This window comes from Pavona decussata, unplaced genomic scaffold (genome assembly GCF_977016875.1).
Source record: "Pavona decussata unplaced genomic scaffold, jaPavDecu1.1 SCAFFOLD_476, whole genome shotgun sequence".
NCBI lineage: Eukaryota > Metazoa > Cnidaria > Anthozoa > Scleractinia > Agariciidae > Pavona > Pavona decussata.
This window is the reverse complement of record NW_028145812.1, coordinates 31,136-50,350: the sequence shown is the minus strand read 5'-3', so window position 1 is coordinate 50,350 and position 19,215 is coordinate 31,136. Positions and strand designations below refer to the sequence as shown.

Genomic DNA, 19,215 nt, shown 5'->3' with positions numbered 1-19,215 from the left:
TTCACAGCTTCTTTCCCGAAATTCGTTAAATACGAAAATAAACTGAGAGGTGCTTTAAGAATTTTCCGCTTTTAAGGTTACCCGGTACCTTCAGAGGTGTCTTCAGAGGTGTCTCGCGTCCAAGCAATGTAGCGCGTCCGGTTTAAACTGTAGATACCTGAACCCTTATATCAAATTAAAGCTTATAAAACTAAAAGAATTTTGAAATAAAATGAATTGCCTAATTTTTTTTGCGCTGTTTTCTCCAATAAATTTTTTTCACTTGAAGGAGCCATTTCAAAGAGCTAAAACTCAAAAGGAATTTGTTCGTTTGCCTTCAAATTCAGACAGTAGCTAGTTTAACATATAAACAACAAAAACCTTTCTGCGAATTTTTTATTTCGAAATATTTTTTCTCCGAGAGCGATTTTTGTACGATTACTCCACATTTTTTTCATCCTAATTCGAAAATGCTTTTTAACTTTTGACTACGATTCAATATGGCAAAACGCAGACACGTTTTTTTAGCGCTTTGGGTCCGGAAACTGAGGAGCAAATTAAATTAACAAAAAACAAAATTCACTTTGACTTGTAGCTTTAGAGAGGTGATTCGGACGCTCGCAATTAGAGGTCGTGAAAAATTCGACAATTCATTTTATTTCAAAATTCTTGGTATAGTTTTAATAGCCAGCTCTATAAGCTTTAATTTGATATGGGATTTTACGTATTTACAGTTTAAACTAGACGCGCTACATCGCTTAAACGCGAGACACCTCTGGAGGTACCGGGTAACCTTAACAAGCTTTGCGTCTTGGTCCTTATTTTAAAGTAATGTCTCTTTGCTTAGTTTGGGATCGTCAGCAGCTTTGACAGCATGGCGATGGCAACGAGAGCGTTACAAATGAAAGGATTACTTAGCAAAACAATGGCAGTGTTAGGGCTGGTAATGAATTTAGTCAAGAGAGGATGATTTAGTACATTTCTCCAATAGACATTAGGGTCCTTTAGATTCGAGCACTATGTTTCCTTGTTTAGCGAGAGCCAGAGTCCTGGGAACCTGAGTGGTTTGAAGTTTTGAAAGTCTTGCTCGTACTCAGTCCTGTACTTCCACACAAATCTAAATGAGCCCAGTGGCGTGGCATGACCATTAGCAATCTTTTGGAGAGCGCGAGCATTTGAGTGAGTTTCAACTCATCTCGTTGGTGGCTCTCCCACGATGAAAAAGTTGAACGAGTTAAAACACTCGCAAAAAATGCGATTTACACGGTACGACTTTGTCGCATGCGACGAGCTTACGACAGGCCTACGACATGAATTGTTTCGTTTAAATCAAACCTACAACTCGCTTACGACTGTCGTGTACGTCACAAAAAAAAGGTGTCGTAAGATTTTAAAACATGTTTTAAAATCCTACAACAATCGTAGGTATAGGCAAGAGGGTTGTGTGCGATTTGCTTTGCATGCATGACACGAGCAGCGCGCGCTCCAGAAACCGCATGCGACAGTCGTAAGCAAAAGTTGCACAGTCTAAATTGGCTTAAAGAAGTCTAAACAGCGCGACTCTCTCGTTGGCGCTACCTTTGCTGTTACTTCTTAAGCTGATAGGTCCCAATATTACTGTTTCTTGTATATTAATTTATGACACCAGAACGTCTTTTAATTTGGAAAAATTTTACTTAAAATGATATATACTTTTTTTTAGTTTCGTGACCTCCATTTTTATTAAGTAATACTGTATGGAGAGTTGAAATCTTGGTCACCATAGACGATTTTTAATACAGTCGAACCTGTATATAACGGCCACCTTCGGGACTTGAGTAACTGGCCGCTTAATACAGGTGGCCGCTTAATACAGGATCCCTAAAAATGCTCACTGGGCGTGGTCTAATGTCAATTTTAATGGCGTATCATACAAAAACACTTCATGCAAGGAAGCAAAAGGACCATTAACACTCTTTCAAGTGATCAATACTTTAAACAAAGTTCATTGCCAACTTGTAACTTAACGGTATAATATACGTAACGTTGTGTAAAAGTACTATACAATAAATTGTCCTCTACTCTTCTAAGGTATACAGTGCTCTATTTCTATGACTTACAGTTCACAACAAAATATCTCACTCCGTCATTTCATAATTGTTACGCTCAATGTTCAATGTCACATGGCTGAAGAGCAAGTTAATTAAAGAGGAATTTCTTGCTAAAGAGTGAAGCATATTCAAAACAAACGTTCTTAGCGTTCGTGATATGGTACTGTACTTCAGCACATTGCGGACGTCTGAAAAGCGTTAACTATATTAAACGGCCGAGTATCAGCTTACAGTAGCTTTGTACATGTCATTTCTTTATAGTGATGCTGGATCGCATTTTACACACGATAAAATACCACATAAAATAACATATGGCCCAGTTTCCGTTCAAGGGTGGCCGCTTAATACAGGTAAGAATAACAAAGAAGGACAAACATGGGACTGCTACAGGATGGCCGCGGCCGCTTAATAGAGGTGGCCGCCTAATACAGGTAACAAATGCAGCGTTTGTATGAGCAAACAATCGGGACTTTGAAAACTGGCCCCTTAATAGAGGGTGGCCGCTTAATACAGAGCCGTTATATACAGGTTCGACTGTATAACATCATTTTGTTAACACTACAAGAATCATTTTTTTTCGTTTTTTGTCTAGACTTCGAGCATTCCCCCTTTTGCTAAAACAAATTGGCGGGAAGAACGAAAAAAAAAAAGGTGAGCGGGTACGACTTATTCGTGAGGCGAGCGGCTAACTTTGTAAGCGCGCTCGCCTTCCGGTTCCCGCACTACTCGCGGATTCGCCACTCGCCCCTCAAATATCGTGTCGTTCAGCTTTATGCGTTTATCACCGCGGATTTATGAGCAAAGAAAAAGATTGCTCGCGGTCTATTTTTTGTTCTTTTTTAAACCTCAGAGGGATTACCAAATTTATATCTTAAACAAGTAAATTTCTTGTACTTGCTGTAAAATGTTCTTCTCGTGGAAATGGTGTGTTGAGCTTCAAGGCTTATGATTTGTGGAACACAATGCTGTTAGACCAAATGTGTTTGGGACGAGTTTGTAGTCAAATTCGGCTTGGGTTTAGACGAAGTAAACGGCAGTAATAAACATTCAATTAAGTTATTCCAGACATTGAAATTGTAGAGAACAAGGTCGGGCAGCGCACAAGTTGAATGAAGGTTAAAAGCGAGGGTACACTCGCCCACTTCTAGACTCTTTTCATGTCCTTTCCTAGCTTTGCTCTCCACGATGGCCGCTTTCACGTGATACTGTAATATCTCAGGAGGAATAATTCGTCCGTCCGAGTGTGAACACGGCACTTGGTTATTGAAGAGTCCATAGTACCCTAGCTTGCTAGGATAGTCTGTCATCAAATCCATGTGAATAGACATATAATGGGGCTAATAAAATCAGGCGAATTACCCGTCTAAATTACAAGCTGACCCACCCATTCACTTATAGACGCGTAACAAGTTCTAGATGGATATGTCAGACAGGAGAACTTTTAGGACCTAAGAATGGCCAGCACATGGTAGGTGAATTTGGATGAGCAGGAAGAAATAGTTAAATAAGTGTGTGTAATAAATTATTTAATATTTAATATTTTTAAAATAAAGTTCAGTTAGGGGACCTTTTATCGGGATAACCTCGCGGTCCTCCTTTTCAAATATGTATCTTACATCATGATTATGAGCATATATGTATTTGAATAAATTATTATTATTATTATTATTATTATTATTATTATTATTATTATTATTATTATTATTATTAATGCACTGTATGTAATATCAGCGTATCTTTTTTGATCGAAATAGAGACGGTCAACTTTTTTCTTCAATTTAGAAGGAGTAAAAAAAACCTTGTGAGTGTGTATGAATTTGCCAATAAACGACTTTTTTAATTAATTAAGTGTGTTGTTCTACATATTAGATGTTATTTCTTGATGGATGTTGAATTCCTCGCAGACGTTTTAAAACACTTAACACTTCTTTACCTAGCCTCAAGGGACTAAGAACTTGAACTTGAACATTAATATTCTTGTTATCTGTTGAATATTATATTTTGACCTGATGATGGTGTCATGAGGACACCGAAACGTTGTCTTAAATATAAATATGATTCTACCGGTAATTTTCATTATCAAATCGAAAACATTATCATGCCAGCTGATAGGTGTTGTTGTACATTTCGATTTTTACCATCTTGTGTAAATCTACGCTCATCCATAGCAGAAGCTGTCTCAATGGTGTCTAAGTTAATAAACCCTTTCGGGTGGCTAGTTTATTGTGGATAATAATTGCTGGAAAAGGAAACATTTGTTCCGAAGAGGGGTTAAAATGCCTAAAAGAAACACTTGAATGAATAATTTGTAGACCAAAGTAATGAGTAGTAAAATAAACACCCTCATCACTACTTTCATACACTGTAAATGGTTTAATGACTCTAGCTCCTATTCCTCAGCATCGGTGGCTCCTAATATTGCTTTTATTCTGTAGTCACCTGTTCTTTACACCCTATTTTCTCAATAAGGTAGGACACAGTCCAATGTTTAATGTCCCTTGACAAACGCGACTTGACCATCTTGATCCCGACCTCAATAAAAACTACCGAGTGATGTCGTGCCCATTTTTCCACTCCTACACAGTTTTAAATCCTCATAACAAAGTTAAATGAACAGGATTGAAAAAAAATTCGGAAGGGGTTGAACTGACTTCTGAAATAACGATCAAATGGGAAAGCACAGAGTGATAGTCTTAATTGTAAAACTGTTATCAGTTTGCCGGGAATGTCCAGGTGGTGCTCGATGTAATGTCCTATAGCTTTAAACGATGCCAGGTGACTTTTCAATCAGACTATAGCTTAAAATGATTTATACTCAAAGGTAGATTATGTTTCAAATAAAGCGACGTAGGCAATAACAGAATTGAGGAAGGGGGATTGTGTCCCGAATCTCGTTTCTCAATATCCTGTATCTCATTATCCCTCCCACCCAACACCCATTCCTATAATCCCTAATGGGCCCTCTTATTTTATGTTCTGTTATTTTATTTTATTTTTTGCGAACCATTGATGCTTCTTTTATTTGTAGTGGGTGTAGAGGTGAATTTCTTTAATGACTAAATTTAAAGCCATGGGTGCTTCTATATATAAGAGTGAAGGGAATGCTCGTCAGAAGATTTATATAGAAACCCTAAAAGTACAAGAGACTAATTACGTTTGCCCTGGTACTTAGTTGAATTTTCCCTCAAAAAGTACCAAAAGAAGACTAATCGTGTTCGTCCAATGTTGTGCATTAGTCTGAGATTTATAAATCAGTGAGATAGATCCCTCATACTTCTTTTACCCAAGAAGGGAATCCTCTGGGTGCAAGAATAAGCAGATACATTAAAACCAACTCCACAACAAATGAAAGTACACACCCATGGGTTATTGGTCTTTGTTCTTTTTTTGAAACGTTTGTTTTTGCGTCTTAGCGATCCTTAACTTTGATAGGATATCTTGTCGAGAATTAGAAGTATTTTCATTTTCTAGGTTTGCATCTCGCAACACCGCAACTCGCATTCTTCGCATGCCCAAATAGTAATATTAGCACTTTATCCACAGTTTCCCCAAGATGATTTTATTTTTTGCTGCAATTCATTGCAGTAACGCATATATTTCGTTATATACCTAATTGCTAAACAGTAACAGCTTTAAGTACTGAACGTACACTTAAGGTAATGAATAAATGATATCATCACTTGAGGATAAGTTAACACTCCAGTTAAGCTTACTTTAATATACCGGTAAATCAGAAAATGGTTCGCCCTCAGCATCCCTGCGGGATTATGGCTCCTGGTTGAAATACAATTCTTGATTCCTACTACTGGCAATCTGATGCTTCTATGTTTTGGACCATATCGTCACATTTAAATCACATAAAATTACCCATGGTATTTGTTAACATGTTTTCCTTGGTTACTTTATGTCACGAGAACGTGCTGTTTTGTAAAGACAAGAGAAGATCCTCCCTTGATCCTCTCTTGGTAAAGATTATCATTGTGCTGTCGCGTTATAAGTGAACTGGACAGTCAGCGACACACCTGTTGACCGGATTCTATCTGACTGTTCTCATACATTCCACAATATAATTGTTTGGCTAAATTCAGTTATACGTACACTAACGTTTTATTTCATTAACTCCCCCTACGCCGTTTTTTTTTTTTTTTGTAATGCTGCTGTAGCAGGGAGGGTAATTTAACACCCACCCTACTCCCTCCTCCTCCATATTTTCTCACGAGTAAGAGCTATACCAGTGAGACTCTAAAGGATATATAAAACACCCAAAAATGTTTGAGGTCCGTAACGAGAAGTGATAGCGTCATATGGTGCGGGATTTACGCAACGATTCCAAATTGGCGGCCAACTTGGGAACGCTATCTTGAATTACCATATAACGCAAACCACAGAAAACCGCCAAAGTCAGCCATTCAAAAACTAATCAAAATACAAAGGAAAACACGAAAATGACATAAAAAAAATATGAACTTAACTGCAACAAAGTTAATTTTTGAACACTGAAAACAGGAACCTTTTTTTTTTTCAGATAAATTTCTAAGAAAGTCATCAATTTTCGCAATGTTTGCACCACTATCACCTCCATCACCCACTACTGCTACTTTTGCTGCTACTGCTACTGCCGTTGCTGCTGCTGCTTTTGTCCTACTAATATGCGTCAACAACAACAACAACAATTACCAACTAGTTTGATCGCGTTTTTGTTCGTGTTCACGTCAGACAATAGGGAAGTTAAGAAGCAACGACGGCAACCCCAACGAAAAAAAAAAAAACATTTGAAATATAACTTCATGTTTTAAATTTGTATCTTCGCAATTATTCCAGTTTGTTTGACTTGCAAAAAGAGCGGCAAGCCAGTTAGTTAAGAGTGAATAAGGTGAAGGCACTATCGTATGCTCACGTTGTCCACAAAACGTGGACTTTTACTTTTAAGAAACTATCAAAATCTCCATCATATTATAAGAAAGATTTCCTGGTTTTCTATTGTCTTTAATGGGGGTTTAGTCAGTGCCACAGTAGCGGTAATGGCAATAACCCATGCTAATTAGGTAATATACATAGTAGGAACCACAGTTTCTCACTTTGACAGAAGAAACTGATTCAAAGCAACAGTTTCCATTATAGCTAAAGCACACACGTCTTGTAACCTCACCATCGGCAACCGATGGATGTTCATTAGTCAGCCAGCTGGTTCCGTGAGTGCCACACCTACTACCAGGAGTACATGAAGTAGGCATTCTTGTGCCAGCAGCTCCTTCAAATCGATACCATCTCGGAGTAATTGAATTGTCACAATAATCACGAAAAGTGGTGTAGGTTATCTTCCTATCAGCACTGTTCAAACTTTGATAGTTTTGGCATTCTGAGGAACAGAAGGTCAGAGAGTTGAAACAAAAAGGCATATTGAAAAGTACATAACGAAACAAAATGACATAGACTGCTTTGCGCACTTGGTAGATAAAAATAGTGGTAATTTCTATTCTAACGCAAAATATAAAATAGAATACCAGACGTTTCGAGGCTGTTGCCTCTTCATCAGTGGTATGTTGCAACTGAATAAAACGCGCGCGTCATACGAAACAAATTTAAATAAATTTAAATTGATACGTGATGTAACTTGCGCGCGCCGATTTGAGAGTCTTAAATAAAGTTAAAGTCAGTATTGAGGCCAAATGGATGTAAAGTCTGTTGTTTAAATATGAGTTTGGCCTCAAAACGGCGCCTGTCCAAGGTGTTTTGGAAGCCTGGGCGGATTGCGGAAACAAGCATGTCCTCAGTGGAGTGGCCAGGTGATGTAAAATGGCGTGCGACTGAGGTCCGTCTTAGCAGTTCTAGTTTAACGTAGATGTTCACGAAATCTGTCTCCCAGACGTCCACAGGTCTCGCCAATGTATAGTTTGTGTTTGTAACAAGCCTGGCAGTTGATGACATAGACCACGTCGTTGCTAGTGCACGTGATTTTGTCGCTAATGGTTATACGTCCCCCAGGACTGTCTACAATGCTGAGGCGTTCGTATGAGTGCAAGTATTACACCAGGATCGGCCACATGGAAATGTGGTTAAATGTGAATCCCTAAAATGTGAAAAATGTGCATCCCTACACGCAACCTCCATTTATAACGAAATGACCCGGACACCACAGCAATTTTCCAACCTTTGCGCATTTAATTTTATCTGCCTATCGTCGCGATAGCAATCTGCGTGACTCCCTGGTTAGGAGTACCCTTCAGACCGTTTTCGATGATGACCGTGGAACATTTCCATTTCAACTAGAAATGCTAACACGGACCTCTCAGTTGCACGCCATTTTACATCACCTGCATGGCCACTCCACTGAGGACATCCTTGTTTCCGCAATCCGGTCGGGCTTCCAAAGCACCTTGGACAGGCGCCGTTTTGAGGCCAAAATCATATTTAAACACCGGACTTTGCATCCATTTGGCCTCAATACTGACTTCAACTTCATTTAAGAAACGTATGGTATTTTATTTTATATTTTGCGCTAGAATACAACTTACCACTATTTGTTATTCAAAAGTAAATGCCTAATTACTTCTGACAGTCAAATTATCATTATGAGAATAATATAGCTAAAAAGGATGATCATGTTCATTGCAATTGATGCAAAAATCACTATTCTATCGTCGTTTTGGGGCGTTGAATACTCACAAAACCGTTCACCTTGGTGAACGTATGGTCACTAACAAGCATTAAACAAGATGGTGTTTAACGAAAAGTAAATAAACGGGCATGTGACAATTTTTTTCATCAATTATTCGACGGTTTTATGCAGGTCATTTTTCGGCACCTCAAACGAGAAACATCGCATTGGTGATTATGTCACTTAAGGAGGCTTGTAAGTGTTTTTGATGAAAGATTACAAAAAATTGCGTCAGTCTGATCATGTGGAAAAACTATAAACAGCTTTGTAACTCAGTAGTTGGTACCTAGTAGATCTTGTGTTATTTCAAAAAAAGCATTTTTCACAAACAAAAATTTCTACAAGATAAATTTATCCTAAACATTTCTATTTGAGGTGGCATATTGAATGTGGCATGGAAGTAAAAAAATTCAAGATAGGCAAAAACAAATGTTTCCTACAGCCTTTATTTCCTGTTCGGGTGATTTTACGCTGAATTTCCACTTCCGGAGTTCTGCGCAGGCAAATTTGATTGACCTTTTCTATTCATTCTGGGTTATGAGCGCGCACGAGGCTAGAAAACCTGCCGAGCCTCATTAACGTAACGACAGTCTAGCTACCAGTAACAGGTTATCAATTAATTTGGCTCTCCGCTGTATAAAAATGATTGTGAGGTATACGAAATAGTACTGTAACTACTGATCGAGTAGTGACTTCTTACGATCTTTGTAAGTAGCATTTTCCCGCGTTCTTTTTCCTCAGATGTCATGAGATTGCTCTCACCTAGTGAAGCAGTTCTTTGGAAAGGTTCTTACTGATACACAGGCTATAATGTTCTCAGTTTGTTCTCGTTGTGGTGTTTTATTTCTGGAATATGAACATCCACTGCCAAACCTTGCTTTGTCGTGATATTCCTAATTATTCATATAACTAAAGGCCGTACACCCAGGGAGCGAGGAACTCAGCCACATTGTTGACGGAGAGGTACGGATGAGATTAGGATAGGAGGATATGAATTACTAAGATAATATATTATATAATATATATCTGAGCTGATTTTCCAGAAGGTGGCTACAGAAATTAACCCCTTTTTGAGACTTTCTAGGCTGAAGGAATATGCTAGTCATTAGCAAAACTACAATAACGGTTCATCACAAGAAAGTAAGGTCAGAGAATACTATGCAAGAGAAAAGAGGGGCTTTGCTTTGAAATTAGACATGGCATTGACTTGTGCATGAAATGTAACACGACCTGTGATCTGACAAAACAAGTGTGACATTTGGCAATTATCAACGGCGCCAATGCATCTTAAATCTGACCGAGAACTCGGTCAAGTCTAGCTTTCTACAACAGAATCGGCTTAATCAGAGCGAGACAGCGTTCTAAATTGATTTACCATCTGCATTCTATATTCATGCTACAAGCGAATCACGGCGATGGAACATCTGGAAATTATTTATGACACTTTCGAGGGGAAATCCCACAAAAAATGACACTTCAGGAGTAATCGATCACTAGCCTAACATCGCTGCAGTTAAAAGAGCAAAAAATAATCAAATTGCCCTCCAAAAAACTCACGCTTTTCGAAACAGAAAATCCTTGTCACGTCTTGCTTTTGCTTGTCTTTTTACTTTCAGTCCCAGATGTTGAAATCAACTTTTGAACGAGTGAGCTTCTAAGCCTGAAGTGGGCAGCTTCTATTGCTCGATAAGCGCGTATAGGCCTGTGGGTGAGGCTGACGAAACCTTATACCCATATGAATTACTTTGTAATTTCGAAACGACTGATCAACTTCGAAAAGAAAAAGGGTTGATAAAGGGTTTTTGGACAGGATATGGAAAACGGAGAACAGCAACAACAACGACAACAACAACAACAATTGACTTTATCCACGTGCAGCCTGTGGTTCATTTTTTGTCCATTTGGTTATCTTCATCCGACCGCAGTTAAAAAATTAAACAATTTGAATCCGAAGAAAATGTCCGTTATTTGGTATAAATACTATACCTAAGATCCAAGCTATGGACGTTATACCACTAAAAAATTCTCTGGTTGCCAAATTATTTTACGATAACAAGAGGTTTTATGTTGTCCCTTTTTTCTTTTAAAAATGTTTTGTAATTTAATATCTCATATATTCAATCTCACACCCTGAGGGAAGTAGGACAAATAAAATAGGCCCTACCCTAATCCAAATACATCCGAGCGTCACAGTTTCGATAAGAATTTTTAATCGGACTTAGTGACGAAAACAGCAGGCTAAACAAATTTCGCCATATTCCTCTATCCTATTTCCTTGATTACTTTATACCGTATCGGTGGAGATATTGAGGGCAGTGGGTCGACGTTTTTCGTTCGGAGAAACACAAACACAAGATGAAAGTAAAAGCGCCAGACTGAAAAGACCTTCCAGTGAATACCACAGAATTAAATCATTGATCGTTCACTCTTCCTAAAAAACATCTGAACTAAATAACATTTAAGCAAGTGGGTGGCAGGTTTACTTGTACGGAACGGGAGCAAATCAGGAAAAAAAAAAAAAGACCGCGAAAGAATAAACCTACTTCTTATGTGTCCTACCAAGTGGGTAGTTTGGCAGTAATCTTGTGGGTAAAGAATTTTCTTTTTTTTTTATGACAGATTGCAGTTAAGTACAGCAAATGGTTTAACGGCAGATTAATGGCACAAGGTCAGAGCAATGACACAACGACAGAGCAGGCATAAAATTTTACCCAGTTGGCCTTACGTCTTTGACTACAAGAAGAGGATAATAAGAAGAACAGATGTGTATTTTGTCTTTTGAGAAACCTAGATAGCTCTCCTCCTCAAAAACACACAAATCCAGCAGTCGCACACTTGCAAAAAAGTGTTATGAGTTAATAACGGAGATACTAAACTTAAACGTTATTTTAAATGTTTATTTCCGTAGCGTTAATGCAACGTTGATTTGAATGTCTCGTTACAGAAACAATTCCCTGTATTTTAAATATTAAAACGATCACACAGTAGACTCCGGCTATGTTCACACGGGACCGGTCCCAAATGGATCCCACCCCATCCTGGAACGGACCATTTCTGTTCACACGGCACCGTTTTTTTTTTTTTTTTTTTAATCAACTTCAGGTCACATGGCACCGGTCTGTTATGATTCGGTACTGAATCGAAGTAAGAAAAGCAGCTGTTTCTACCAGTTAAGCATGCGCAGAATACACGTTGGAGCTTCCAAAAATAGCGCCGAAGAAGGGTAATTCGACAGAGGAAGGAGATAAAGCCTTCAGCTGAACGAACGATGAATTATCCCTTCTCTTAAAAGTTATTATACATTACAAAGCCTGGCATTCCTGTTTTTGTTTGTTTGAAAATTACGTGAGTCGGCTAGCAAGTTCTCGTATCTTCGTTTTCTGCTTTGATGGATAATTGTATTAACAGCCATTTGGAGGACGGTCAGCTGCCTTAAGGCTGTTAAACCAAGAAGTGTGCCGACCAAAACAACGACCATTTGCCTCCTCATGTTCTTCTCGACTGAATTACGATAAATCCAACTAGTACCCAAGCTTAGTTGCGCTGCTAGTGCCAAAAGGAACCGGTACAGGTGTTTAAATCAATCAATAAATCAATAATCAATCAATCTTTATTTAAACACGGTAAAATCCATCAGGAGTATAAAAATTAGAAATAACCTAACTATCCTAAACAAAATTCAAAACCTGACTAAAACTAATCTAACTAAAACCTGTTTTTCATGAATGCCGTGTGTAACATTAAAAATGAACATTAACTAATCTTTTAAATTGACTAAGAGATTCAGCTTCTCTCACATGACAGGGTAGGCTGTTCCAGAGAACTGCTCCGCTATAAGAAAAGCTGTTTTTCATGAAATTAGTTCGCGGAAACGGGACAAATAGTTTGTTAACAGAGTCCCTCAGGGAGTAACGCGTTTCATTTCGTTTAACAAATTTAGATGATAAATATTCAGGAACAAGACCATTTAAAGACTTGTATACCATTATGGATTTCTGTATTTGAAATTGAGTGCTCAAGTCTTTCCAATCGAGTGGTCTAATTAAACGGTTAGCATCAGCATCATAGCTAGAGAAGGTTAAAACGCGAGCGGCACGGTTCTGAAGCTTCTGTAGCCTGTCAAATAATGTTTTACCACAATTACCCCAGACAAGATTGCAATAATCGAAATGAGATTGAATTAGTGCGTTGTATATATAATGAAGGGTAGGTGGAGGGACAAAAGGTCTAATTCTTTTTATTGCTCCTATTCCAGAAGCGATCTTTTTAGATAATTTATCAATGTGTGTTTGCCACCGTAGATTTTCATCAATAAATATTCCAAGCGATTTGACAGAGGAAACGTGTTCTATCGGAACATTATTAATCGAGAGCTCAAGTGGGTTCGCCAAAGTACTCAATTTTTGTCTGGAGCCAATTAGCATGAATTCAGTTTTAGAAGTGTTCAAAGTAAGTTTATTGGAAATAAGCCATTTGTTTAGGTTATCTAAATCGTGATTCAGATTTAACTGTATTGAAGTCACATCAACGCCATGGTGACAGATCCATTTGGGTCCGAAACGGTCCCAAAACTGGACCTGCTTTTTTGGAAGTCCAGTTATCGGACCTGGGGCTCGTTTCTCGAAACTCCCGGTAACTTACTGGGCCCGATAAGTGTCTTTGGTGATAAATGTTTCTTAACGGAAGTCAATTTTTGTTAGCTTTGAATACTAAATTTTAAAACCTTACAATTTTATGAAAACATTGGCCAAGTACCATGTCTGTAATCACTGCAATCGGCGCAAAAAAACATTTTAAAATATACTTATCGGCCCTGGTAAGTTACTGGGACTTTCGAGAAACGGGCTTCTGATCGGGAACGGATTGACGGTACGGTGAGCAGGTCCCGTGTGAACAAAGGCCTATACGCCACGATCTTTAAATCGGAACCGTTTGGAACCGGTCTCGTGTGAACATAGCCTCAACTTGCGTGGGCCCTTATGATTGAGAGTTGAGGATTGAGCCAATGCTTTGGGAATATTTTGTACATTGCCTGCACTTCTTTCAAGAATTTTGCTATCTGAACAACTAATCATTTTGAGAACTATCATTCTGCCATTAAGTTAAAAGTTTGTCCATATTAACAATGGCGATCAAATTATACGACTGTTCACCCTTTACTTTGTACAGTTTTTTTTTTTTTTATCATTATGAATATTATGATTATAATTATTATCTTAACCTGTATAATCCTTTCTTTGTTAACTGTCTACAAAAACGAGAGCTTAGAATCAGCACGTTCTGATTACGTTTATCAGTAATACGGTTACAGAAAATCTGCGTGTTTTAGCTGCCTTTTTTATATTAAATAATAAACAACTAACAACTAATTAACAACTAAGTGGAGGTGACTAGCGGTAGATATTCACCACTAGCCACCGACAGTAAGGTGAATTGTTGTTGTTGTTGTTTCTTTTTCCACAGATAACATGGCACGAAAAAGATGGTCTATAAATCATTGATTCCTGTCAACGATTACAATTTTCTCACGATATATTTGCATTTACATTGAAACCAAACGCGTTTTGACCGGTTTCATCGATAAATTTGGGCTTATAAGGACCAAGCTTAACCTGTAAAAACAACCACCCAAATTTCGCCGCATTATTAATGTTGGCGGGAACAGCCCCTTCGTTTATTTGTGAAATTGATTCGTTTTTTACGGTAGGAGATCGTGAAGCCATTTTTCTCGTAGTTTACCTGAGCTTCGCAAGTTGCTTGGAGGTGAATAGCATTTGCTATACCGAGTACCAGTAGCTAAACAGAGCCCGCCAATGCACAGTTTATAGTAACATACAATATCTCTGGTAGTACAGGAGAAACCCAGAGCATAATGAAAACGAGTTACGGGATCTCTCCACGAACTGACGTGAACTTTGTGTGTGTGATTGCTTGTTTGCAGAATTCAAGTATATCAATCAATTATATCAGATGATTGTCACTTACCTGGCGCAGAGTGCGTGCAATTTTTCCCACTTCCTACAAAAGGGTGGTTGCAGGAACAATTGTAAGATCCCAAAGTATTCGTACATGAACTAAAATTGTGGCAGTCGTGAAAGCCGCTAGCACACTCGTCGATATCTGTGGATAAAAGTAATTAAATCAAGACGCTCATTACTGACACATAATCAAGTGCCTTTCAGGTAGCGTTTACACGAACGCAGTTTCATTTTCAACCACATCGTTTTCGTTTACACCGGTTTACGCCGGTCGAGACCGTTACCGAAACCGGGTCGATTTGAAATCCCACTTCGGCGCGAACATTAAAAATGGTGAGCCTCACACGGAGTGCAGCGCTGGCTTGATATAAGTTAAGTTATGCACTTTGAATGGGATTTCTACTTCGTCATCAGCCCATGTGTCCAAGTGAATTTGCGCTATTTTAGCCATGTTGACAAAAACAAAATAGCGGGCGTAATAATCGAACGCAGGTCCCTTTTCTCAATAATGAGGAAAGGTAAGGAGTAGATCTTACAAAACAATAACAGTACGTAAACTTACTAATGAAGATCACTACATCCTTTAGCTAGTTCTTTCCATCATTTTTTATTTACGCAGATAACGACAAATATCGCATTTCCCGTATACATGGCTGACAAACAGCAATGAAACAACGCACCCTTCGAAAATATTGCCTTTATTTTTGTTTCCTGAGTGAATGGAATCCTAAGAAAAAATTGAAGCACCCATTTGTTTTTTGTTTTTTTTCGTTTTACTGAAAAACGTCTGGGTGACCTATGGCTTCGGGTGGTCATTGATATGTGTGTTACAAATATTTTTCTTGGAGGTGAAAATTTATGATGTCTAAATTAAACAATAACTAATTTAAAGTTCTCATTTAATTTAAAAAATAAAATTGCTAAAAAATTCAATTGAATTGTTGAAAATTATGGTGTTAGGTGTCGCGTGCGGGCCACACTAATCATACTGTGGGTTAACCCAATCCAAGTGGAACTCGTAATTAAGTTATATCTTCAACCATGCCATATAAAAACCACTATAAATTGAATAATCACTGGACTATGGCACACAGGTTCGAAAGATACTCTCACTGGCCTTGTCAAAGGCTTTTCGTGTGGTGGATACTCTGGAGCACGCTAGGAGGATTTAACAATGACGTCAGACTTACACAGTGACGGCCCGTAAGAGATAACACCGTCTTTTAGGTCGAACACGAAAATCTGAGAAATACCAGTACTGCCCCTCATCCTTTGAAACTAGTGCGCGCTAGAAAATAAATTAAAGGGGAAGTATCATGAAAATTTCACGTCATTTCAAAACCCAAAAATGTTTGTCTGACAACAGAAATAAAATATAATTGTCTAGTTTGGTTATAAATTATCACCCCAGTGTAATAAAACTGTCGATTAGTGCCCTGGCCAGAGAAAGAGTAGGTCGGAATGGATTAAAACTTGAAAAATATTAGACTAATGTTTTTCAAGTTTTCGCATTTTTGTTTCAAAACTGCGCTAAAACAGAGTACGAGTTGTTTCTGTTAAGAATTGGGTTGATTTCTCTACTCTCGTTGTTCTAGAATTATTTTGTAGGAAAGTGAAAGTCTTATTTCACCTTTTTGAACAAAAGAGGTCAAAAACCTCATGATACTTCCTCTTTAAGGTTTTAAAAACTCTTATCTTAAAACTTGATCACCCCTTCCGTCAGCAATAATGCAGAATAATGTTGGGTATTTCCAGTTAACATCTTATCACCATCAGTGACTCATCTCAAACAGACATTAAAGCTACGTTTAACAAGTTAACCTAAATTTTTTTTTTCGTTCCATTCATGGTGACCTTATTGCATTGATTAACCGTATAACACATTGCAAATCTTGCGCACCTTTTGAGCTTGATCCATAACTTTTGCGCGTTGATCCATGGCGAAAGACAAACTTCACTCTCCTAAATATATTAGCTTTTTGTTTGAGGATAGTGATTGAAATACTGCATTGAAGTTTCAAAAGGTCTTAATTTGTTGACTTGATTTAAATTAATTTCGCTTTTACTTTTCCTGTAATGTTATTGATGAGAATCCGGCACAGACAACACAGAGTGAATCTCAGAAGAGGAAAACTACATGATTATTATTTCAGTCCATTAAATATACCTTGCAGACCTTGAAGGGCGAATCTTGACATTGTTTATACCTGTGCTTTTCGCGCGCTTGTGCATCACGTTTCACTTGTCACGCAATGGAAGTTACTCGCGTTGTTTAAAACTTTGAATCTCTAATATGCGGATTTTGAGACAATTTTCAGCCTTGCCTCGGGGATGTGCTATCGCCAGATATAATGTGAATAACGATTGCAGACAAGTAAGAGCATTTCTTTATATCTAGTTTTCAGTCGTGTTATCCGGTTGTGATTGAATGAGTCAAGTAGTCAGTATAACAATGTTGCACTATTCTTCAGTACTTTCGACAAACACACAGAAAAACAAAAGCTTGGTTGGCAAGTGTATTCATACAGATGGGCATAGAGAAGATTTTTTGTTTCTACTTTTTGGTCATAAATGTATACAGAGGTAAAATAACGGACGCGTTTCATTCATGTGGCAAGTTGAGAAATGGCTGATGTTTAAATTTTATACGTCGGTGCGCGATTTTCTCCGTGTTTTCTTGCGGTGGACTTTATTCGTAATATTTTAGGCAAATTCTGTATAAGGTCACGTAAAAAGGGAGCATTTAAACTTTCTAGCTTAATAATAACGGTAGTTTGGAAGTGTAGCATGATACGAGAGACAAGGTATTAATTTCACTGATTTCAAGTTATTTCAACAAGAAAATTAACGATAATAAAATAACATGACGTTTCGACGACTTCATATCGTCATTGTCAAATGAGTAAAAATGGAAATAACGGAAACGCATATTTATAGGTATTGAAAGTGAGAAATTAAATTAGCATGAAAGCATTCAGGTAAAGAGTTTCGCGCGAATGGAATCCGCTTGCGTGTTCAGTTTCGGTCTTTTGTTCTTGATCCACAGCATTTCGTGGACCAAACATTCAAATTTGTCACGGCATATGCGTTTCCGTTATTTCCATTTTTACTCATTTGACAATGACGATATGAAGTCGTCGAAACGTCATGTTATTTTATTATCGTTAATTTTCTTGTTGAAATGTTTCTCAAAATCGTTTCTCTTCAAGTTATTTCCCTGGGAACGGCTCTTTCTTCTCGCTTGAACGGCTCAATATAAACTCGAAAATTTCACCTGAAAGGAATCATTTGATAACTTAATGCTAATATGGGGAGCACTCAAGTTTGAAGCTAGTTATTTACTTGTATAAAAGCATGAAATGAACACAGAGACCTTGGCTTTTATCTGAAAGCTTCCGTGAAGTGTATTGATAGGTGCAAAGTAACAGGAGAAACATGAAGTACTGAAATGGCGAATTGTGTCAAAGTGCATTCCACACATCTCGACCTAGCGCGCTCGCTCTTCTCGGGCCAAACTAAATATTTTAATATGATAAATAAGAAAACTTGCCCGTTCAAAAAAGTTATTTCATTACCAGTATATTTGTATACCCTTAATGATATGGTCATCTGAAATATGGCAAAAATCACTCTATTTAAGGAATAGCAAACATTGTATTCTTTACGTGGGCAACTTTAAATGAAAGAATGCTCAGGTGGAGATAAGATATAGTTTGGAAGCAAGCTCAAGGGATGTAAAAACGATTGTGAAAGTGTGCAAGCTGTTCTTTGGGTATATCAAACACCGGTCTTCCTCTTGCACCAGTAATTACTTGTTGTGCTTGACACGATGTGGAAAGGTCTCCACGTCTCGATCCATAAAGAAATTCTCTAGCTTTTTTAGACAGCAAACTATTCTCGCGTCAATAATTCCAGCATCAAGGTATTTTACCGTTGTGTGATACAGCCAATTAACAAGATACTGTAACCTGTCGATTCGATCAAAAGTAAGTGTTTCTCAAGTGAATTTCCTAATGATGACACCGACTGAATTACTTAGAAGACGTGTTATCATTTTTTGGTTCGTCGGCCAACTATGACTCATGGCATCAATTAAAATATAAATATTTTGGCGGGAAATAAATTGTTGTGTTGAAAACTCGTTACTGAGTGTCGTGTCTAACTGCATGTTACCATGTCAAAACACTAAAATAAAATGCACATCATGGGAATGACATAACGCAATCACGAAACTGCAGGTTTCGCTGTTGGAATAGCAAAATATCAGAACTGAATAACAGAACTGCATGTCTCAATAGTAGAATATCAGAACTGAATAACACAACTGCATGTCTCAATGGCAGAATACTAGAACTGAATAACAGAACTGCATGTCAGAATAGAAAAATACCAAGTATTTATTTTGGCGGTAATGACACTTCATACTAACACAAGGTTATGAATACGCGGGCAAATAAGTGGAAATTAGCAAGTGCTATTGGAATCCCAAATTAAAACCTTGGCTTAAGCA

At 37.9% G+C, this 19,215-nt stretch overlaps 1 protein-coding gene across 1 annotated transcript; it reads right to left on the bottom strand.

Moving 5' to 3' along the window:
- Positions 1-5,641: 5,641 nt before the first annotated feature.
- Positions 5,642-15,974, bottom strand: LOC146450218 (oncoprotein-induced transcript 3 protein-like). Its single transcript, XM_085100590.1, has 3 exons — positions 15,896-15,974; positions 14,713-14,847; positions 5,642-7,428 (listed from the first exon to the last, which is right to left on the bottom strand). Exons 1-3 carry the CDS (start codon positions 15,972-15,974, stop codon positions 7,067-7,069), a joined length of 576 nt encoding a protein of 191 aa, XP_084956716.1. The 3' UTR covers positions 5,642-7,066.
- Between the last annotated feature and the right edge of the window lie 3,241 nt (positions 15,975-19,215).